The sequence below is a fragment of the Perissodus microlepis genome, chromosome 3 (assembly GCF_051167445.1).
Source record: "Perissodus microlepis isolate ML-2025 ecotype Zambia chromosome 3, ASM5116744v1, whole genome shotgun sequence".
Lineage (NCBI taxonomy): Eukaryota > Metazoa > Chordata > Actinopteri > Cichliformes > Cichlidae > Perissodus > Perissodus microlepis.
In genome coordinates, this window is record NC_140463.1 from 44,249,512 (window position 1) to 44,274,124 (window position 24,613).

The 24,613-nt window shown below is 36.5% G+C and overlaps 1 protein-coding gene across 7 annotated transcripts in view; it reads left to right on the forward strand.

The window, feature by feature from the left end:
- The window catches only part of nrxn2b (neurexin 2b), a 687,330-nt gene that overhangs the window by 181,260 nt on the left and 481,457 nt on the right, over positions 1–24,613 (forward strand). For 6 of the 7 annotated variants that reach the window (XM_084924606.1, XM_084924605.1, XM_084924600.1 and 3 more), the window contains exon 4: positions 2,608–2,637. The exons of the other annotated variant lie outside the window; for it this stretch is intronic. In XM_084924606.1, the coding sequence (XP_084780732.1) occupies positions 2,608–2,637 (30 nt within the window). The remainder of the gene's footprint in view (positions 1–2,607; positions 2,638–24,613) is intronic. 7 annotated transcript variants of the gene reach the window in all.

The window sequence follows — 24,613 nt, forward strand, 5'->3', positions numbered from 1 at the left end:
CTCCTTAATGGATTATGAGCAAGGGAACAAAAACAGAAGGAGGCAGAGTGAGAATGATTGAACTCCCTGCAAAAGGCCGGCAGGAAACGGACTGAAGCCAGATAAATAAAACACTCTGCCTGTATATTTCTTCTTCCCCTGAATCACAGATGTTATTAAGAAAGAGGACAATAGGAACAGCTTGTAGTGAAGAGTCATTTGAGCTTCTGTAGGCTTTGCCTTCTGATTTGTCTGCCTGCTGGTTGGTAGTGTAGATGTGTTCGTGCATAGACTAACAGCTAGCCACTTTTGACTATAAACACTTTTTTTTGTCCGGTTTGTCTTCAAGAAAAAGCAGAAACCAAACATTTAGAAAACTTTAGCTGTCAAGCGCTTCAGTTAGTCACTCTTTGTGCTTAAAATTGTTACACAGACAACATTTTCTGTTCGTGCAAGCTGTCTCGGCTGAGATTAGTTCTGCTTTAAAGGTTGTTGCTCTTATTTGGTACTGCTAGAGTTCTAAATCTGTGTTTTAGCACATTATTTATTTGGGAGGTTAGGTGAAAAATTGTACTGAGACTGAATGATTGCTATTTAAATGTATTCTGAATATGATCTGCAATAAGAGACACTTTTAGGAAATCATTCAAAAGAATGTGCAGAATACCAGCATGTCATAGAATCCATAGATCAGATCACTGCGGCTAACTGGGACTTGAACTTTTGTTTGTTTGCCAGATGCTGATATTAAAACCAGAAGTAATGTTTAACAGTTAAAGGCTGTTGCTCTGTGTTCCCTCGATCATCAATGGTTATTTATATTAAGCTGTTTGCTGATAACACCAAAAGTCTTATGCTTGAAGTGGTATTGATCAAGAAAAGACAGGTTGAGATGAAATGATTCGACCTTCTGGGTCTTCTAGTTCAACAGACATAGTGCTGTTTGTATTCCGTGCAGCCTGGGGTTAAATCCAATTTGCTGTAGCTGTTTAGTGTATGTGGGAATAAACTCTGCTTGAGGCCATAGCGCTTCAGTCTTTTCAGTTTTATTTATCTGACTGACATGGTTTACTTCCAAGAATTCTATTGAAAAACGTGCTGCTCTATGTGTGCAGCTGATGACCACTGTCAGCTGATAGGAAGCTTACAACAGCTCTTTTCCTGTTTTTCCAATTTTGTCACGCTTTTTCCCTTATAACCACCAGTACGATAGCTTTCCCCAAACAGGAACTATATAGTAGCTAAAAAGAGTGGGGATGTTAAAATGTTTCAATTGGTCACCATCTGTCCACCACTGTACAATTACTAATAATAATGAATATACTTTATACTGTGTCCATATACATTTATATTTCTCCTCTATAGTCTTTATTTCGCCTGCGAGGTTCGAGTCAATAACTAAAAAATGCAAGCAACTGCTTCCTGAATGACACTCTTGTGCTGCTCATAAACACCAACTCCATCCACAGAGTCTTTGACTCTAGCTGACAGCGATATTTCTTGGTCTTCTCTGCAGCCTCTGTAAGGTTAGTGTACACATGAACTGCCTGCTGGAGGTTCTGGTTAGAGAAGTAGAAGAAGAACTACTGACATTAGCTGTAGTCCAAGATTATGGAGTTGGAGTACATCCTGCTGTGGAAGTAAAGTCTATGTATGGAAAAGTTTGAAGTTCACTAAATATGTTGAACCAGTTGTGAAAACCATGAATTGTAAAACTGCTTTTCCGTGTTTGTAACTTCATTTAGTTTAGGCAACAACCTTTGACAGGTGGACACTGTTCAGGTTGTTGCTTATTTTAAAGACAGCTGGAAGCACTTTGTTGTCTTTGTGTGTGTGTGTGTGTGTGTGGGGGGGGTACTCTTTCTGGGATTGTATTCTCAACAGTTTTCTGTGTGTGTGTTCATGGCGTTGAATAATAATAGAGTATCTTGAACTGATCTCTGTGACTATGGCTTTTTGAAAGTTGCATAATGTAAGATTTATATTAGCTACTAGCACCAACAGGAGCTCATTGTCTCTGTTTAATCTATTGAAATGTGTGTTTGGCTAGACGTTTGCTTGGTAGCCTACAGCCAGCTTAATAACTGCTTCGAATGGTGTTCTGATAATATCTACCCACATTAGGGTGCAGAGAACGTTTGATCCTGTAGCATGTTTCCAGATTTATCTTTGACCTCCTCTGTGTGAACCTTGCAAAGCTCTTTGTGTGTGTGTGTGTCTGGTTTGAGTACAGTTGGATATGAGATACCAGGTTCAAGCCTTTTCTGCCAAACAGTTCTCTGTGTGTTCCATAAGTACTCCAAAGGAAAAAAAAGCATTTGTGAGAGCAATAGCCTTCGGGGGTTGCGCCAAATAAAAATGCTTTTTTTTCTAACCCCCCCACCCCCCCACACACCTCACTCAAGAAGTGTTTGCTCGTTTTCCGTTACTATTCGCTCTTTCTCTCTATCTTTCTCTCTCTTTCTCGTTTTTTACCTTTGATTTGAACTCTGACATCCAAGTCTGCCCCAGGATGTCTGTCACAAACTGCAGTCCAACGTTGTGACAATGCTTTTTTTCTTCCCGTGCCTTTTATGACCTTCTTTTCTTCCTCTTTCTGTTCTTTTTTTCTGTTTTTTCCCTTTCAAGGTCTGGCGCACCTGACGTTAAACGACCAAGGTATGGGTTCATTCCTTTTTTATTTTGGTTCTGTTTTTAGAGGAACTGACTCAGCCCTCTTTGCCCCAAAACTACTGCTTTCTCTCACAGTTTCCTCCTCTGCTTTTTACCTTCCCTCTGTGCCATATCCCTCCATTTCCCCCAAAATCCTCCTCTTTGGCTTTTAATCTTTTGCATCATTCTCCCCTGTTGCTGCCCCTTCTTTGTCACATTTTACTTTTTCTTTTTTGACTTTTGGTTATGCCTCCTGCTTCTCCTTCCTCTCCCTGCTGCCATATCTTTGTGCTTTTTTGTGACCGCCACCAATACGTGTCCCACCCTTTGTCCTGTCCTATGGCTCACGTCCTGGACCTTCACCTCTGACCACCTTTGACCCCGCCGACCTGACCCCGGGGCTGAAGGTAACACTTTTCTGCTATCCCTTTTCTTTGGGTTTAAACAAGAATAATTTAACAAAACAAAAGGAAGAAAAAAAATCCTGCTGATTCTATTGGAAATGTGTTTGTTGGTCAAAATTACAACAGCAAAATGTGTCCACACTCTCATTCACTAACACTTCAAGGTGAAAGTGTTGTCGAATGTGCAGAGTTTCTCTTCACCACTCTGCTGACATTCCCATTGTTTGGCACTCAGATGTTTTAAAGGGCAAACAGTTCAAGTTCTGATGATTCTTGAATTGTCATTGTTATTCTGTTTTGAGACAATGTGTTTTGACACTGCTATGAAAACTGGATGTTATTGATGTTATTGACTGCAATGTATACACTGACCTGCATATGTCACACACCAGCTGTTTAACCTCTGCACACCACACTTTTCTCCCTCAGTGTCTGCAAATTTTCCAGAAAGGTGTTTAATTCATGATCAAAGGTTAAATCTGAATATTTAATTGCAATTTGTGCAGCCAACATCCATTTTAAACTACACTTAGCGGATGTTTATTAGTTCCTCAATTGTATTCATCTGACCTCCAATCTTCATAAAAAAAGTGTTAAGCAAAGCCATTAAAGCAAAAAATGAACAAGTGCAATGCATGTTCTGACCGTTTCTGGGGTGGAGACGTTGCTTTCTTCTATCGTGGAAGTCCATGTTTCAAGCAGGCTTGAACTCCTTCCCTTTCTTTTTACTGTCCTGTATTGATACAGAACAAATGAGAGACATGATCAAGGTTATTAAAAATGTCAAATAGGCTTTAGATTTCATCTTACCTAATATAACACTGTTTGATGATTTGAACCAAAGTCCTAGCATTCATCATTTCTGGATTTTTTCTTCACAAAGCTGAGATTAGGCCTTATATAATAATGATGTGAAAAGATTACATAACTGTACCAGCTGTATTAAAGATTGATGCTGAAAATCAAAACACACTTTAAACAGACATTTAGTTTGCATTAGATGTGCGCAGATTGATTCACTATGGAGGGCAAAAGACAAATGCTTTTTTTGATCACTGCTCATCATCAATCAGAAGAAGTGAATCTGCTTGTTATTCAGCCCATGTGTTTCCTTTTCCATGTGCCGATTCTGACAAAACTTAAAAAAACAAAACAAAACAAAGAACTCCATTCTGTTGCTCTGCCATCTCTACATGCTGCTTCTATTTCTGCAGACCTTGCATCTCCAAAGTGTCAATAAATGTTTTGAATGGAATTATTCCTCATCTTAACTTAACTGCATAGTAAATATGTGGTGGTGTTTCACATTACAATGTTAAATGAACCGTGTTAACCCCACAAGACTACTCAGTAATACATTGTGCCTTATTTAGTAACAGGGACATAGATAGAAGAGATATACTGGGCCAAAGTTTGTGGATCGGGAACTACAGAGCAATGGAGATGCAAGGATATTGTTGGTGACAACATGCATACTTTGTGCTGGCATGGCCCCATTTGTTAACTAAAAGGGATGCACCAATGAACTTCTGTTCTGATTAGATGCACATACCTTTTCTTAAGGTATCTTCCAGTACTCAGAGCCAAGTGTGAAGTTTGAGGCAACAGTGCTAACCAGTGCACCATTGTTCCATAGAATTTGAAGGATTATAATGATTACTCAGACACATGTGGTAGATTCTATAACAAACAAACATCAGGGCTAAAAAATGCACAAAAACCCATTTCTATTTAATTCTGTGTTAATAACTATAACTGATTATTAATCAAATTGATTGTAATATTATCTACAATTGATAATGAAGAACCATAAAAAGTGTATTATGTGTAGTATCTGATGTTATGTTACTGTTATTTCACCCTTAAAATACATGAATGATGATCTAACTCACACAAGATTTATTGATAACCAAATACTCCACTGTGTCTCCTTAAATAGATTATGATCATCCTGTGAAAGACAACAGGACCTGTGGAAAACAATCAAACAAAAAAATCATACTTTAGGATCTTACTTTGTGGAAGTCTAGTCTTAGTTATGTAAAGAAACAACTGCTCTGAAAATAAATTGATGTTTACATTAATATTTGTATTCTACTTTCAGTAATTCTTTAATTAACAAATTAATAACAACAACAAACTTTGGTTGAGTGCTATCAGTAAATGCATTCAACATAACAGGCAATGATAAAACAATCTGAGTAATGTAGAATTCCACTTAATCACATGTGAAATGCAGATTTAGCTCAGCAAATTTAGACTTGAATGTAATTTCTGCAGAATAAACTTAAAAAGACTGACTTGCTTCTAGTTTACAAGAATAATGCAACCACAGGATGCTAAACACATCTTAAGCTAGAAAGACCTGCTGTGTATTTGGTCTGAAACAACAAATCTACTACTTTATGCATGCTCACTTAAATGACAGAAAGTCCACAAGTGTTCACGATGAAGTGAAATAATAACCGGCCTTGCTCTCCCGTGTGCTAATGAGATCCAAAAAATAAATGTTCACTCTTTTGGAAGAAGTTTTTTCATGTATCATTCTTCCTTCAGACAAACTCTCTTCCTGCTACTGCTTGTGCTCTATTGGAATTAAAAGCATCAGACGTAATGAAGAGTTAACAGGGTAAGCAATAAACCATGCTAATACATACAACATAGTTTGTTGTTGTTTTTTTAGGGGAAATGTATATGTTAATTTGTTTTTTTTTTATGTTTCTTCATTTGAATTATAAGTGAATACTACAGTGATAGTACGTAAATGATCTTTAGCATGGTTTTTTGTTTTTCTTCATTTATTTAAGATAAGCAGAGGTTTCCATCCATAAAATCATCATACTTTTTGTGAAGTCTGATGCTTTTATTTTCAAAGGGAGATGGTAGTAGGGAAAAAAAGGTTTGTTATCACAAGCAATAGCAAGTAACATTGTTAGGCTTTCTCACAGGTCTTCTGTTTTTTTAAGTGAGTGTTTGAAAGTCTGTTCTTTCTATCATGCAAATGAAAGCTGCTGCTGCTGCAGCTAGAATGAAATTCTTCCAAACTGCTACTCAGTCCTGCCAATATCTAATGTAGTAAGTCCATTCAACTGAACTGAATGGACTGCCTTAGATCAGCCTGATCCAGCTTTTAGAGTCTGGGCCTCAAATGCAACACTGAACATTCAATCTCCAGTCAACCACTTCGAAGGAAAACTGGGCACACCCAAAGGCGCTGGATCTTATTCATTGTTTTAGAAAAGCAGGGGTTTGGAAATGTTGAATGTCAACATTGAAAAAAAAAAGATCTACGTAAATAATCTGGGAAACAAATACAATTGACTGATACAGAGATCCTAATGCACACACTAAAAACATCTTAAAATGAAAACAAATATGCCCGTAAACACATTTTGTATAAGTGTGTTTGTGTGTGTATGCACATGTACCCTAACCATGCAGATCTGGATTTTTTAAATTTTATTTCTTTTAAGAAAAATTTTGGTCAGTTCTTAAGATCAGAGGCAAGTGCCACAGTGGTCATATAACCAGGCCAAGAAAATCAATGTCCATCTTCTCTCAAACCCAAGGCTGTCCTTCACAGCTGCTGGAAGGACAAACCCCAGCTTTTAGTCAGTGCCGATCTTTATCTGCCTGCCTGTAAGGCTGCTGTCAGCTCCACACATTGGGCTGCATATTTGTAAACCAAAACATAACATTTCATTTTGATTTAATTATTTAAATAAGAACAGAAGAACAGAAGTCAAATTTATGGAGTATACAATGATTAAACATTACAAAAAATACAATAATACAAATTTTTTTTGTCATCCTGAAGACAACTGATTGACTGATTAAACGTCAGAGGAGGTACAGTAGATGTGCATGTACATATCTCTGTATGTGTAAGTGTATATGTACCATGAAAGGACACGCACTTACTTTCCTGAACGAATTATCTAAAGCATTTAGTTTTTCCGCTGGAAACTTTATTTGCTTTGTGACACCTCTGCTGTCCAATTAATGAACTATCACATTACTGCCACATGAAACAGCTGATGCTGTGCCCCCTGCGACCCTAAGGCTTACAGCAGATCTGTAAAGCAATAGAAAGACTACTAACAACAGCTACAGTCCAAGATAGTGGTTAAACACAAGATTGGAAGCTCCAGGAAAACCGATTAACAGCACCTAAACTCAAGGGAACATTGTCCACTAGCAAATTTATCATAAATGGCTTCTCTCAAAACAAACAAAACAATTGCTGAAATGAGTTACTCCACATGATTGGGTGGCTGTTAGTCTCCTCATGAAGGGAAGACGTTTGTAATCGCTCTGTCTGTCTGTTTGACAGCAGTCTAGCATCAATAGTTTTCAAGATCTCATCTGTCTGCTGGTAGATACCAATAACAGCTCAAGCTGATTTAATCTGAGGGAAAATCAGGTCAAGGTTACACTAAATGTCAACATCAGTAAAAACCTTATATTAAAATTTTTTGACCATCTTCAAACTTCACAACAATTATACTAGGAATGTGGGGATAGGTTGGCCAAGCGTTTGACCTTGACCTTCATTATTCAAATTCAATCATATGGATAAAAACATTAAATACACCATTTTAGTCAGACACGAATGTGTTGGTAAAAGCAGCCCAAACTGCTTTTTGCATATAAAACAAAAAAGTTAAATAAAATAAAATAAAGCATAAAAGTTTTAGTGTAGCGCTTTGGGGGGTGTCAACCTCTCTGAGTGCAAAAAAAGCATCTCTTCCATTATTACAAGACCTCCTCAAGATAAAAGATTGTTTCTTATGAACTCTTTTAATTGTCACTGTTGTTTTATTGTGTCATTGGGCTCCCCAAACTTCATTAACAAGTTTCACAAGTACATGTATTGCCTAAATCTAACTAAATTTGGGTCAATTTTTTGGTCTTTCAATTTTGTGGTCCAAGCGATGTCCTTCATCTCCACATTTGAATGGAATCTGTCTCCTGTGCTTCTACCTTAAATGAAGCAGCTAATTGTTCTCTAAAGCCGGTGGGAGCGGGCACACTCTGTTTTGCATAACTATTTTTAAATCCCGGTACCACTGCAACCACGTAAGCTAGCGCAATAATTTTTTTTGCATATGAAACCGGAGGAGTTGTACTTTCATCTTATGCCATCAGCTTGTCCTAATTCACAGTTTCCTTCCACATATAGCTTTGCAAAAACTGCATAAAAAGCGCTTGCAGCAACAAAAACATAATATTCCATAAACACGCTTTGCCCATCCGATCAGCTGTTTGTAACACTTCTTACGTCCATCAGCGTGAACTATCGCATGTCCTCCATGTCCTGCCCGAAACCGGAAGTGACGTCATTTTGCGGAAATGTAGTTTTTTTACCATCAGGGCCTATATGAGCCTATACTGGTGTTTTTAAAAGTTATGTTTGACTTCATGACTTTCTGTGTCGTTTGTGGGATGCTTAGGACTCATATTGCACTGCTGGAAATAGTTAATTTTGATGCACATGCTGTTTTTTTTTTTTTGCAAATTTGCATTATAATATTTATTTTCGAAATATATTAGAAATATATGTTAAAAAAACAAAAACGAAATTTTTCTGTAGTTTATTGCACTTTTTTGCAATGTATGTAATTACTATGCACTTAATGCAGACATATTATTAAAATTTGGGCTATAATGGTTGTATTGATGTATAGCAACTTGAAATGCTCCCAAAAATGGCACTACTACATGTAAAAATATAATATAAGCTCTGGCGGACTTGGTTCTATGGTAGGTATTAAAGGGTTAATAGCTTTGTTTCTTGCCACGATTAAAATTAATAACAAAATTATATTTCACCATCCTATGTGATGATGGAACTGGACAAAATTATCTTATAGAGCTACGTGACTTATTTGCAGTGAGTTTTGTTTTGTCACATAAAGGTACTTATGAAAATAAATGAAAAAAAAAATCATCATTTAATCTGTTTTGGTGAAACTGAGTTGTACATTATTGTTCATTATGATACATGGTTCATAATGAAATTCTGATTTTTAAAAATAGGGAGGCAGCCCAAACAAATTAATCATGAAAACTTTTAAAAACTAGTTTATTTCAAGCACACTGTGGTCTGACTTGATCCAGATATTTATATTACATTACCTTGAAATAATTTCTTCACAAATGCAGAAATTTAACCGTATTTGGGACCAAAACATTCACAGCTGATCCTTTGGGTTGTGCAGATAGCGGAGTGGGGTTCCCGTGGATCAGCCTTATTCCAGGGCATCCCACCAATACATGACTGGATTGAGATCTGGGGAATTTAAAAGGGCCCAGTCAGTCCCATAAGCTGGATAAATGTTAGAAATTTCCTTTTATTTTATTTGAAATAATACATTCCACTCTAGCAACAACATTAACTTATTCTATGAGTATATTCCCACTTTTGATATCCACAAATTAATGATTTAACGTGAAAATAAACAACAATGATTCGTTATATGTATGGTTAGATTTGTCTCATGAAAGTTCATTTATAACAATATAAACAGTCCAATTCAGTGGGCAGTTTATCCTAACTAGCATTTAAATATAGATGTACCCAATTTTCTTGGTCCAGAAGTCTCCAAGGTGTTCACGTTTCACTCTAAACAACAACCCTGAAGCTATTTAAGCTTTAGCAAACTAATTAAAAGGCCCTAAATAAACTGCTGCTTTCAATAATAGAAAATTATGTGCAAGTTAATGGCTCTAAATTGTCAACATTTCCAGGCCTTTGGCTTGGGAATTGCAGATGCTTTTACCCACGGACCATTTGATTTCTGTGTGAATGAAGTCCCCTGCTGCCACCACCATCTTGCCTTTTGGAGAGGCCAGCATGATGCATACTGGGAATCGAATTAACCAGGTCTCTTGGCAGGTTTAATGTAGATCTCTGTGGGGATATTGAACAAAATAATGAAGGGAATGTACAGCATGATCTGTATCTAACCTCCAATGTAATTGACTAAGTCCCAGCCAAGATAGCCATCTCTGAGCTTGCAGGGCAATTTATACAGTCTGCACCATTTAAGCTATGTAGAACTATTGAATAGTGCAATGAAGCTCATAACAATTGTGAAATCTGCAGGAGATCATTTTTATACAGTATGCTTTTTGAAAACAGATTCTATTATTTTATTATGACATCAAATACTGGCTCTTAATCAGTGGTTCTGAGAATTCTTATACAATTTTATTTCATGTAAAAAATAGGATAAGCTCTGTTTAAGTTTATAAATGTTTAATCACAACATTTTTTGTATTCACATGTATGATACTGAAATTGCATAACTTTACCAATGCTGTTTACACAGAGTGTGCAGTTGACTGTTTTGGCTCTTTATTCAAAATCCTTTGCATACCCTTCTTAACTGTGGAAGCACATTGATTAAATATGAATCACACATTTATAAATTTTTAAAGGTTTTTATATATTCTACTAATACGGGTTAACCGTCAAGACAGTGAAGTTTATGACCCTTATGGGTCTTAACTTTTACCTTTAATACAAACGTTCTTTGTTTGTTATTTATGGCACATTTTTTTCACATTTTATTACTGTTTGCCTAGTAGTTGTTAAGTTATTTCAAACAATCTTACATGCTAAGGGTAACCAAAGAGATGACCAAAGAGATTAAAAGGAAATATTTGGTGCAGAACCCTCTTTGTGACCAAATTCAACTAAAAACAATTTATTGCACTATTTTTAAAGTATTTACACTTTACTCATAGTTTCTCTTATTCTTGGGAACCAATGCTCATATCTTCCTGCTAGTTATAACATTAAGAGCATCATATATATGTGTGTGTATATATGTGTGTGTGTGTGTGTGTGTGTGTGTGTGTGTGTGTGTGTGTGTGTGTGTGTGTGTGTGTGTGTGTACATATATATATATATATATATATATTCCACCTGTAAAAGCACAAGTATTAACACCATATGGTTCCTGTCCCTAGTCTGATTTGTCAAACCAACAAACAAACAAAAAAGCCCATTGCCCACTGCCCTTTATAATCAAACTAGATTTAAAGTCTCTGTAGTCTCTGTCATCGAGAAACAGAAATAAGTCCTTAACTCGAAACAGAACAGTAAAAATGTATGTATGCAAGCAATATACGCCAAATTATGCACAAATGAAAATACATTGTCACAATGTGTGCAGATGCTACTAATGCATTATTAGTAGCATCTGCAGTGAATTACTTACTAAATTATCAGTAGCTTGACATTCTGCCAGACGTTAAACAAAGATACCTGCAGTTTGCAAAACAACCTGTTAATGTTTTATGTTCATATCGCTTCATGTACCTTATGTCCTCTGTAATGGGTTGGCCAGTATCAACAAAACTTTGCATAAACATCATCACACATACAGTGATTGTTAACCTCTACACCAATCAGGCATAATTTTATGACCCGCAATGAAAGAAGATGGTCTGGTCTGATGAATCATGTTTTACATTATGTGGATTGCTGGGAACTGTGCAGTGGTTACCTGGGGACCACCAAGATCCACAATAGGAAGAACGCTAGCCAGCCAGATGCTTTGGTCTGTGATTTGCTGGAATAACTTGGGCCCTTCTATCCACCTGGATGTTACTTTGACACCTACCTAAGCATTGTTGCAGACTATGTACATCCTGTCATGGAAACTGTATTTCCTGATGGCACTATAAAAGCCCAGCCACACAATAAAAATGGTTCAGGAGTGGTTTGAAGACAACGACAATGAGTTTGAGTTGAGTTGAATAGGTGTAAACTTGGCCTTCAAATCCAATCAAGCATCTATGGGATGTTCTGGACAAACAAATGCGATCCATGGAGGCCCAACCTCAAAACTTAAAAGATCTGTTGCTCTCCTTTAGAGATCATATACAGCTAAAAAGAAAATATGAAAGTAGGCAGCAATTTAAAAAATGCTCCTCTCATATTAAAAATCAGTCAGTATCAGTCAATACAATATCACTAGCAATAAAATGTACTTAATAATTTTAACACTGCAAAAATGTAATATTCTATATAATATTATATGTCCCTCTAATACTTTGATGCTCTTAGTTTACTTACTTTACTTACCTGATTGGACTAATGGTGCCAATGTTGAGCTACATTAAACAGTATCTATTCACCTGTTGCTGAGTGAACCAGCTAGCTAGACACCTAACGTTACTTCCAGTCATTCAATGTCAGAGGCGAAGAGAGGCGGTGATGACGATAAGAACAGAAGAATAGGAAGAGAAAAAAAACTCTGATGTGATAACACATTTCAACAGTGTTGGTCATATTACTGATCATTGCTTTTAAATGTATAAATGTATAGACTGAGTTTGACAATAACACAGACGGCATAATTATAGTATCATAATGTATCATAGTTATCCAAGTATATTACTGTATAAAATAGAGAATTCACACACAGATTTTACTGAATCATTTTTGATATGCCTTGGCATGAAAAAACAGTGACTAGTGAAACAGGCAATGAGTATAGTGAGAGAGACAACAAAGAGTGGAAGAGGCGAGGGAGAGAGAAATGAAAGAGAACTCAGGTGAGGTAAAAGATGCAACACGAAGAAAAGGAGGCTGAATGAGCCCATGAGATAAAGGGAAGAGATTCAGAGGTCATCAAGCAGAACAATACTGGAAATTGTACATTGTACTGTGAATCGCTCACTGCAACATTTCACCTGATTTTCAAGTTTTACTGCTTACATCTTAAAATTGTCACATTTAGATCAAACAAAAAGAAATGAAAACTTTGTAACAAGTTCATGGACCATACAAAACTAACAAGTTCAGTTGTTTAACCTCAGTATTTCTAAATCTGGCTGGCCAGTTAAGTGGTTACCATTATATTACTCGCCATGATATACATGGTTTTCTGTTTTTCTGGTTTGTTGCTGTCTTTGTTTTTTCATCTGAAGAAGCAAGAAGAAACAATATTTTAGTTTAAATTCTTTCTCCCAGGAGATGTTTTTGGTCACTTCTACATTTCATCGTTAAAATTCATTGCACAGAATGATACGGGTATAAAGACGACTGTTTTCATATTAAGCTGCTGGAAGTGGAAAGTGTCTCTGTCCATCCATCTCCTTAAAAGCTCCACCAACTTAAAGCTGCAGGGCAGTCTGTCCCAACTGATTTGGGGTAAGACTTTTAAGCGTACATCTTAGGCAGACAATGAGACTATCACAGGGCGAATAAAGAGGACAGCTCAGAATCATCAATAAAACTAACATGCCTGATGCAGACATAAGGAGAACATGCAAACATGCAAACATGCTCTGAACCTAGAACTTTTTGGTGTGAATCACAGGCGCTAACAGCTGAGAACCACACCAACCCTGAACCTGAGTTTATATGAAGTAGTTTAAAAAAAATCAAACAGTGATGTGACATTTTCAAGCTATCATTTTAAACAATAATTCCAGTATAAAGATGAATATTTCCATTTAGGTTCAATTTCTTTTGTTTAGAGCCAAATCACAACAACAGTTGCCTCGTTAATTCAATAGAAGCAAAATTGACATTAGAAGAAGGTTTAAAGTAGCATTCTTTGATCTTGGATTAAGATGCTACAACATTTACAAAGCATGACTTCATCCACTTAGAGTTTTTATCCTCATTGTACATCCCAAGGGATCATTTAAAATTTAGCAGTGACCTCTTTCACCCTCTTCCAAAGCCTGGGAATGGGGGGCTAGCTGGCTTGAAGCCTGCAGGGTTACTGCAGAGACATTAGGCCAGGATGACAGAAGTCCTCACACAGGCAGAAATTTCTCCTGACACAGCAGCAGGCGAAAATGGATGGAGCTCTACAGCAGCTGGAATCTGCTTCATACAGTCCCCACCGTAAAGCCTGGGATGAGTAGTATGCTTGCGTCATAAACGTTTTCCTTTTTGTATCTTCAAATAAAAAGCTGTGATAGCTGTCACAAATGGACTCTAAATAGAATCTAATTAAAACTATTCATTAAAATATTAGAATCAATATTCAACTGGTTAATTTGTGTTCTCTCGGTCATAAGTCATAATCACTTTCATGATGCTAATGCTAATTGACAGGGCTGGACTGAGGCTACCTTGCATGACCTTCACCGTGTCCCTTGGGTAAAGCGAATGGCAGAGTGTGAGGTGTGTGACAGTCCTAGTCGCTGTCTCCCCCCTTCAGAGATTGATTTGAGGCCTGCATTGAGTTTCCCAGGCTAATCATGCCTCATTATTGGCAGCTTCACTTAGAGAAACTGACAGGTCACATCATATGCCCAGACAACTCCCACTGTACCATGCAGTGGAAATGCTGCATTTCATAAAATGATGTACATGAAAAATTCTTTTATTATAAGTAATTCTTTTTTGACTATGAAATGCATGATACATTGTTACTTGGCCAACAGCAAAATTCATAATTTTCCATGCAAAATCCAGTAAACAATATCAATATCGATAAATAATATCTTTTCAGGAAAAAAAATTGCTGAAACCAACCCTACCGCAGACATGCACGAGAGCTTCATAAAATTAAAAAGGTCTGCATCCGGTGTAGAGGAACCAGGACACTCTGACGAAAAGTGGGCTACTAGAACAAGACTGCATCGGTGGGAAAGAGATGAAAATAGGGCGCTGCTGGAATGCTACTACGCAAGTAACCCTTTCTAAAGGGGTTACTTGCGGATCAGGGACCTATGGAATTTTCGATACCCAGCATCCAGATTGACAGTGAAACAACTAGTAGCTCAGTGTTCCAACATTCAGAAGAATCTCACAGCTAAAGATTATCAATGTACAACACAAATGTTACAGCAAGGGGGAGCCTGAACAAGTCAGGGGGGAGACACCAGGAACAACATCTGAGATCCAAGAGTGCAGTCCTAGGAACAGCTAAGATACTGTGGAGGACCCTCAAGCTCCCAGGCCTCTGGTAGAGGACCCAAGCTTGAAGGACAGACTACCTGCATGGGCGAGAGGGGAATTTATTAATACATATTGTAAGCCTATAAAAATGGCACATATGAAATGGTTTTAGGTTACTTTACAGATAATGCAAAACTAAAATGTAGTTTAAAAAAGGACTTTACAAAATTATATCAGAACATATAAAATAAGAACATGAAATAAACTTGACATTAGAGCTTGACAAAGCAGTGCAACAGAGAGAATTCCATCTGTTAAATGTATTTTAACAATGCAAGTGTAGGTGTTAAACAATAATGAATGACTTTTGTGCAGCAAAACCCCCTGAAAGTAAAATATAGTAATTTAAATAAAACTTTCTCTGTTCTCTTTTTTTCTCTCTGTCTCTTCCAAGTTGAACAGTTGACCTTGACTTAAATATATCTGTCTGTAGGCAGTATTCACAAGCAGGACGTTAACAGTGTGGGTTGGCTCAGGAATTCCCTCCTGTGACTTTGTAATGAAAACACAGATCAGTGCCGTATGGCAGTGCACAGTATGACACAACATGTGCCATATCTTTGTAGATGACAAAATGCAACACAATAATAGGAACAATAATAAACAGCTTTATGTAAAATAAATACACCTGAATTTGATGGAAACTTTTCTGTCTTTTAACCAATATTTTTTTTAGTAGGCTAGAGTATGCGACTTACTCCCTTATCTTATTCATAATATCATTCCAACCATCTTTTTTATTTCATCTGAAAGAATAATTGAAGAGATCTGTCATTTCAGATCTGGTTGGCTAATTTAATGTCAAGGCTTAGCTTCACTTATAGGACAAACAAAAGCCCGTCCTAGGTCATTTAATTAAAACTGCACAACAGACAACAGTTGTAATATATTTTGAAACTGTTGGATTTCATGATAAAAAAAAAGAAGGTTGAAAACCACTTTATCTTTAGACTTGATTAAAAAAAATATGTGTATACATGTTGTACATATATCCAATCCAATCCAACTTTATTTATAGAGCACTTTAAAAACAACATGGGTGGCCAAACTGCTTTCCAGTAAAAAAAAAAAAACAGCGATAAAAGTTAAAAACTATACATTAAACAGACAAAGAAAATTAAATAACAATAAAATAAATAAATAAATGAAAAAAACATAAAAATGAATCAGTAAATATTAAAACATGAATAAAATAGACAATAATAATATACACTAAATAAATAAATAAATAAATAAAAATAAAATATACAATAAATAAAATTAACAAAGTAAAGAAGATTAAGAGCGACTAAAAACTGACTAAAACTACAAGCTGACTCTGGTACTATTCCTAAAATGTCTTGGAAAAAAGGTCTGTTTTTAAAAGTGATTTGAAAATTTCAAGTGTTGGGGCCAGCCTAATATGGGGGCAACTTATTCCATAATTTTGGTGCCACAACAGCGAAAGCTCGGTCCCCCCGGTATATTATACATATATGTATAATTACATAATTAGAGGGAAAAAATCATGCCCAAGGAAAACCTAATAATTGCAGATCACATGTAGTGGATTCCAAAGAGAGATAAATAGAATGTTTATATTATGCAATATCAATTCAGCTTTTATTATATAAGCACTATACACTGTAACGCAGCACCCTGCACAATGAAAGCCTGCTTAGTTTTTATATAACAAGTGCACACTACATGTTGCAGTGGAAAAGTCCCATCAGCAATTTGTGGCGGGGCAGCTGTTCTCTCTGATCACAGGTTGTTGTTTTTTTTTAATAAACTTTTTTAAAGCAGACAACTTTGTTTTTAGTGGAAATGCACAAAATGAGGTAAAGGGAAATTGATTAGTTTGTTCTTGTTTATTTTTGTCTCTGCATCATACCAAAAGAGTTCTCTAAATGCTGCACAAACACCTCAGCCATGTTGGTAATTCCTATATATAGATATGAACGAATAGAAGCCACATTTTTTTATTCTAATTCCCAAAGTGATTATTTTATCATTAAACAAAATCAACCTGCACAGTGTCGTATTACTGACAATGATAAAAGTCTCAGGGCTACAGCCTGCTGCTAGTTCAATTAAAATCCCCCTCCAAAAGTCTTTTCAGGGAGGAACTTCTGTGGAAATATTACAAGATCACAATCCATGAAAGGTTTCTAATTGGTACAGTGCAAAGGGTGGATGCAGTAATGCAAATTCCTTATTTCAGTATGCCTGCTGACTTAATTAAATCACAGGGACAGATACAGTATGCACTGTTTATACTGCTTTGAAATAACAGGTCAAAGCTAAAAAAGCTGGCGGTTATTATCAAATACTGTTTCAAATACTATTCATCTATTTTGTGTTCTTTACAGTTACGTGAACTTTTGTTAAAACGGTTAATTGGCATATATTGTTAAATGATGTGTACAGATAATTGTGTAAATTAAAAATTTCTTATTACAATCATTTTAAAAAGCTTGTTATATGTAATTATAGTAAACAGCAAAACAAAGAGATGAGCAAAAAGACAGCAGAGAGACAAACATAGAGAGACACGACTACACTGTCAAGGAAATTTTTAAAAATGATCATCTCGCCTCTACATTTTCATTTCATTCCTGTATTGAATGCTCATAGATATTACATGAAACTTTTGTATGAATTAATTTGAATTCAACTGAGTCCAACAGTTGGGATGTGTACAAACGTTTATACTAAGGCACTACAGACATCTGAGAAATGAGCTGTGGTTTGAGGACACCAAAGGTGGCTGTTTATCAAAAGGTCACTTAAGTAGTACATAAGATTTGCTATTATATCAAGAACCTCAGTATGAGGTATCAGGGAATGAAGGAGACAAAATATATAGTCATATTACCAATGCACGTGCGTTGGCTTCTTTCTACAGTCCAAAGGAATTCTCATTGGATGAGAAAGTCAATGTTTTCCAATGACAGACTGTCAGCCTATTCAAGGTGTACCCTGTCCCTCACCCTGCTGCTTATGTTGGATATTATGTTAATAAAAAAAGATGGACAGAGAAGCTTTACATTTCATCCAGTTTGAAATTGGTGTGTGGATCTGAAAAACAATGAATAAATTAATTTTTTTTCTTTTCAAATCAAAGCGAGCTTCTCATGGTAGCACAGCTGCACCTCTGCTGCTGCCCATTCAAATTACAGAAACCGGTTCTGGCCTGACAGCTTGTGCAGTGGTAACCACTCATCTGTCTGATTCTTACTTCTGAGCATAACTAACAAGGCAGCATAAAACTAACCCTCAACAACACATTTGGACTGTGAAGTGTTGTAGATGAGTTGTAGATAGATGTGTGTTAGCTCTGTGATAGACTGCCAACCTGTCTGGGGTGTATCTTGCTCTTTCCTCTGTGACAGCAGGGATTGGATCCTACCCCATCACCCATTAACTAGTTAAAAATAAGATGCATTTATGGGTTGTAAAATATAGAAGAAGGTATTTGACATTGCCTCATTTTCAACAGTGATTGTATCATAGTTACAAAAACACCAAATATGTCCATCAGCTGACCTGTAATAAATGGATGCCATTAATGTTGAGTGTAGTTGTGCGAACTTGGTAATTATTTATATGTTGGTATTAGCCTCACTTTCCCCCCTTTTTTCCTTTACTTGCATGAATCTTTGGTGTGCTTGTTATTTCCTCCAGTGGTGTGAACCTGTTGTCCCACCATCCTCTGCTGCCTGGGACTGAATTTGTTGTTCTTATTTAGAAGGGAATTTAATTGAATTTGGACCATTGGGTATTAATCTTGGGTCACTGTGGTCAGGGGCTGGAAATTGGATGCAGGTCAGGTTTTTACATGTTGTAATTAAGGTCACCAGGGGTAAGCGAAAGGAGGAGTAAATAGGGCAGGAGGAAGGGCGCAGCGGCTAACTGAGTAGCAAAGTACTGAGTACCCTGTAAAATACCCTAAAAGGCAATAGAAAAATGATTATGTAATTAAATAATATAGGGGCAAAACAAAAAAAACAAAACAAAAGCAAACAAGAAAAATTATGTGGATTAAGTGTGATTAATAGGAGAATCAGTTGCTGGCACAAGGCGGGGAAACTGGCAAAGTGAGTGGTGTCATCGCTCCGATCGATTTTGAAAAGGTTTAGGTTTAAAATAATCAGCAAAGCACTGCAGGTGACCACAAAGGTGGGAAACAAACTTGCTATTAAAACTAGTTACCAAATACAGAGACAGCTAAAGACTGTCTCAAAACTGCTAGCACTAGTTTTAGCAGTCTAGCTTATCTAATTTTGTCAAACAATGTGTTAAATCAGCTTAAACTCTAGCAGCAGTCTTCTTCTCTGCATTTTTATAAGTTACCTATGCTGTGAAAACATCAGACTTGTCAATATGTGATGAATAAAACTGAAATAACTTTTTAAAAATAAGTCTGTTATATTTTTGTTGTGTTGTTTAACTATTTAAAATAAGCCCTGACACCTACCCTGTTATATTACCAAGAACTTCAAATGTGGAAATCCTCAGCTTCTCTCACCTTTTTGTCTTTCCATCTGTTTTCGCTATACTCATCTACACTCAGTCAGTGAGGTAGTTGATAATGATGAGGCTATGATGGAGGCGGGGGTGGGGTTTTATGGGGAAGGAGGGGGGCAATGAGACAATCAGGTGATGAGTGTAACAGAGGCAGAATGATAATGACCAGTGAGCCGTTGCTCTTCACTGCTCTTCGTTACTACAGGTGCTGCGCTTTCATAGGGAAAATCTGCAGAGCATGCATGTACTGTAGCATCTCATCTAGTCCCTGCCTACACATGGCCTCAATACTCTCAGTTCAACAATACAGATACAACTATGGAACCCTCAGGGGACCAGGAATTACCACACAAAATATCAAACGGATCCTACAGTCATAGAATTAATCATTTCCTCCTGTGACACACGCATACGCGCTTATTGAGATGAAACAGTCTTGCTTCGTATCTTATTTCTAGACTCTTGCCATTGTTCTGCTGTAAAACGCTCATGAATACTCACTCTGTGATGAAAAGAACTGAAGCTGAGGAGTTCAGAGAGCAAAGAGTTAAAACCACAGTCTTGTTCCAGAGTTTCTCTAATGTTCTTGAAGCATTTAAATGTAAACTGCAGCATATATTTAATAGTCTGCTCAGCAAAGAAAGAAAAAAAAAGCTCCATCTGGCTGACCAAAATGAAATGTAATGAACAAAAACAATCATTTCCACTTTCCCGGTTCTCACTCTGTCCTGGGGAAAATGATATTTCAGCATTTAGTAAATAAAAGAAAAAAAGTGAAAGCTAATCTCTTTGGTGGGAGAGGAGGACTGACTAATGAAACATGTTGACACATGTATTAGAAGCTGCCATAATTGAATAAGGGGATTTGGAGAAGAGAGAACATTATTAAGATACATGGGGATTTAAAAGTGTGGAAAACAGAGGCAAGGCCAGCTGAGTCAAACCAGTGCCCACAAGCATCTCCATCAAGCTGTCTTAAATGAAATATGCCAGATGTGTTTTGCGTTTGCCTTTGTGTGTTCATGTGTTACTGTTATGCTTAACTGATCTAAAATAATTCAATTATAAAAAAAACCCCCAAAACATTTGAATATTGGTGGCAAAAATATACACATTCATTACTTAGGTAGAAGTATAGATACATGTGCTAAAAATACATATTGTCAACTGCCTCCATATGTCAACAGGAAAATGAGTATTTCAGCAATACATCAAGTATACATTCAATATCCTTTCAAAAATCTCTAAAAATAAACAAGGACTTTACATGTTAGCTTTAAATTTCCAGTTGAACAAATGTGACTGAGCAGCTGTTATCTTAAAAAAATAATCTCTGCTAATCTCCGGTCCTGTATTTCCTGTATTTTCTTCATATCTCATTTTCTTCCCTCTCCGGGGAATCCGGCAGCTGTACCTTTAGCTACCCGACACACTGTGTGACAAAGTGCCCAGAAACAGCTTGTTTGGTGATATTTGTCGAGCTGTTAGAACATTGCATTTTCTCTATGCTCGCTCCTCTTCTATAGGTAGATGCTGAAAGTACACACAACTCAAGATGATTGGTATATGTTCAGAGTCAATCAACTAAATTTAAGTTGAACAGACACCATTAAATTTAGCATTTCACATTTTATGTGTAAATCATTTTCTGAGTGTATTTATGGAAAAAGTAGCCGTAAAAACAAATCCTTCTATACCTGAAGATTTTACTTATTGGTACTTTGTCCCACCTCTGTTTCTATACAGGCTTGTTCAAATATGTTCCAAGATATATATACCCAACAACAACAACAACAAAAAGTTAATCAAATACTCTTTTATTAAATATTACTGTGATATTAAAGATGACTTATTAGCAAAGAGAAAGAGCAAAGCTGTGTCACAAACCTCAAATAAAAACATTGCTGTAATGTTTCAAATGGTGTGCAGTGCAGGACCTCCACAATGGACTTTGTTGTCTCAATTCCTGTTTACCTTGTGCAGACTCTGAGTCATGCCACCTGAAGAGCTAGACAGACAACTCTGCAATGATTTGATGTGTTAGTGATGGGCAGGAGGAGGAATACAGAGCACTAATGGATGATCTGGTGCAGTGGTCAGGGAAGAGTCATATGCTTCTGAATGAATAAGACCAGAGCGTTGGTGATAGACTTCAGACGGAAAAGGACAACTACATGTCTCTTGTCTGTCTTGGGACATGACTTTGATATAGTGCAAGTATTAGGACATCCACACTGACAACAGGTTGAACTGGAAGATCTAAACACTTGCTGCACATAAAAAGGTTATAAGCAGGCTTCATTTCCTGAGGAAGCAGAGGTTCTTACAGCAAAATGGCAGCGCAGTGAAGCTAGTGTCGCTAGTGACACCATCAGATTGAATCAAAACACTGAAGGTTTTGAATCAATGCTGTTAAAACTTTAGATGTGTAGCATGGGGTCATATTAACAATCCATTAAAATTTCCCTGACATCTTCCAAGGTTTTCAAAGTCAACTTAATGTCCATTGGTTGAAAATTAACAAAAAGCCTTATAACTTAAACCTGATTCTTACAACTATGGTGTGTATTGTCAACATATTGAAAGTATAAAGATTTAAAATATCATGATACATTTGTTATCTTTAAAACCCTGCTTAAAATTTTACTGCCTTTGTTTATATTGGCAGCATTTAAAAAATGACACTGGACTATGGTGACTCTAAATATCATATTATAGTTTGCATCTAAATATCATGTCACATTTGACCTCTGACCTCACTTTTACATTTTACATCTGCCTGTCCTTCAAGTTGATCCCAAAATTTGTTGTCTTTAAAGAAAGTATTGCCAGGAGACAGACAGTGAGCTGCCTAGTTAGAAATATATACTGTGGTAATAAAAATAATAATAATATTAATAATATTTAATGAGCTCAAGTTATTCGTGTCCAGTTATTTACAAATTCATCATTCATTTTATACTCTGACATAATGTTTGTTTAATCAAAGTAAACATCTGTCATGCTACCCTTACGTGATTTAAACTGCACACAAAAAATTAATATATGCAAAATACAATGATATTCCATGAAACGTAAATACTGAGTAAGCTGCTTTGGCAGACGTTTGAACTATTTGAATGCTTCTCGTTAATACTGTTGTTATTTCAGCTTTTGTAACAAAGAACTTCCCAAAAAGAAGATAAATGAATTATTTCTCATCTCATCTTCATTAAATGAAGAGGGCGGATTTTATCACAGTCGAAATCGTTTTTTATAAGACGTTTTATATTGAGTTCTGGCCATTCTTTCAGCCTGTCTCATTTAACTACAATTTCAAAACATGTATGTAATGACTCATATTCATGCACAGTGTGCTGTGTTCAGCCTCTGCTGTAGGAGAGTCGTGTGACTGCTTTAGAGTACAGTCCAATAGTCAAGTAAAAAAACACATTTGATGAAATGAAATGTAAAGTCAGGAGGAAAATAATTAGAAAGCTTCTTTTTCAAAGTAGGTGAAAATTCAAAATAGAAAAAAATATTTAGCCTTTCTTTGTGTTTTATTTTCTTTTATTTATTTTAAGTGCTGCAGCTCGGGAACCTGGCCCCAGCAATGCTGGATGCTTTTTCTGAATCATTTGCTTGGCATGTAATAAAAATCTTTAGACCTTTGTGTGCAGGTAATTGATTTCACATCAGAGAAGAGTTGCATAATTAACTCTCACAGTTACCAGCTGAAGCTTCACACATTTCTTTATAAGGCTGCACCCAGGTATGGTTCCTGATGTGGCATCACGCAGGTGTAATAACACATAGTGACAAAAGATGAAAGAGCACAGTTCTGGATACTGACGTGTTCCTCCCACACATGAGGTGAGATCACAGAATATTTTACTCAAGTCTTCAGCTTTGTAATGAAGCCCCACCTGGCCTAACATGTACAGTTCTCTGACTGCTCTCTCCTTCCTCCTGAGACTATTTCAGTCATGGATAATCAGTAGATATTCACACTCTTTTCCAAACTTTTCCTCCCACTCACCTCCTGTTAACCCTGCACTGCATGACAGTTTAATAGTAAAATATAGCAAAGGTGAGATAATTCACCTTGATGAATTACACTGTTCACTTTAGGATTGTTCTCTTAATGGCTAATGAATTTCCATTTCTGAACCAAAGTACTAAACTGATTTACAATAGAATTCACTTGCAAGTTAGAGATGTTTTCTTATATTTCTCATATTAAATTTTTTTAAGTACACGTTTGAAACAATAATGCATTTCTCAAAGCAATTCAGCTGAAAAAGTGTGGATTTTAAGCAGCACAAAAATGCTTTTTTCAGCACACAGAGGGTAACATGGGGGAGTCTTTTGTGTTCTTTGCCTCAGCACTCAGTGCAGTAGTAGGTGGTAGTGACTCGGAGCATGTTTCATCATTGTGAATTTTTTTTGTGAGCATTTTGCACAAACATGAGCCTTACGTGATCTCAAGTCCACTGCTTTCCTGACAGGAAGCAGGACTGAGCTTGTTTTCATGCTTGGGTGCATTTTGTGCAGGTGGAGCAAAAGGACTTCACTGCTGCATCTGTCATGAGGCAACGTATGCAATACTCATTTTAGACAGAAGGATTACATTCCTGGACATATGATGGAGTTCAGGACAGGGTTTCGAATATCTGTTACTGATAGCATTCCCTTGTGTGCCAGCAACTGCTTCAGTTTCAATACTGTATTTCACTCAGCTTGACCAGTACCTTCACTCGTCTAATATTTAAACTCTGGAATCAAGAAACATTGCTTGATGAGTCATTATACCATTTCCCACACTAGCACCTATCAAACTCTCTGTTCTTGCGTATAATCACAGTAAAGACATGTAGATATGCTGTCTGACAATACCTTATAATTAATACTAAAATTAATTTTACATAAACATCAATACTGCAGTACTAACCACATGATTTTCCTAAATCCAAATCAAATATGTGTGCATTATCAAGTAAAATATAATCTAACATTAGCTAGCATTGTTTACTTACCAAGACACTTGGCCAGCTGTTAGCTACAAGAGATATGTAGCTAGTCCATCCAACTATTCATTCTCTTCTGCTTATCCTTTTAAGGCACAAGTGGGGGCTAGAGCCAATTGTAGCTGTCA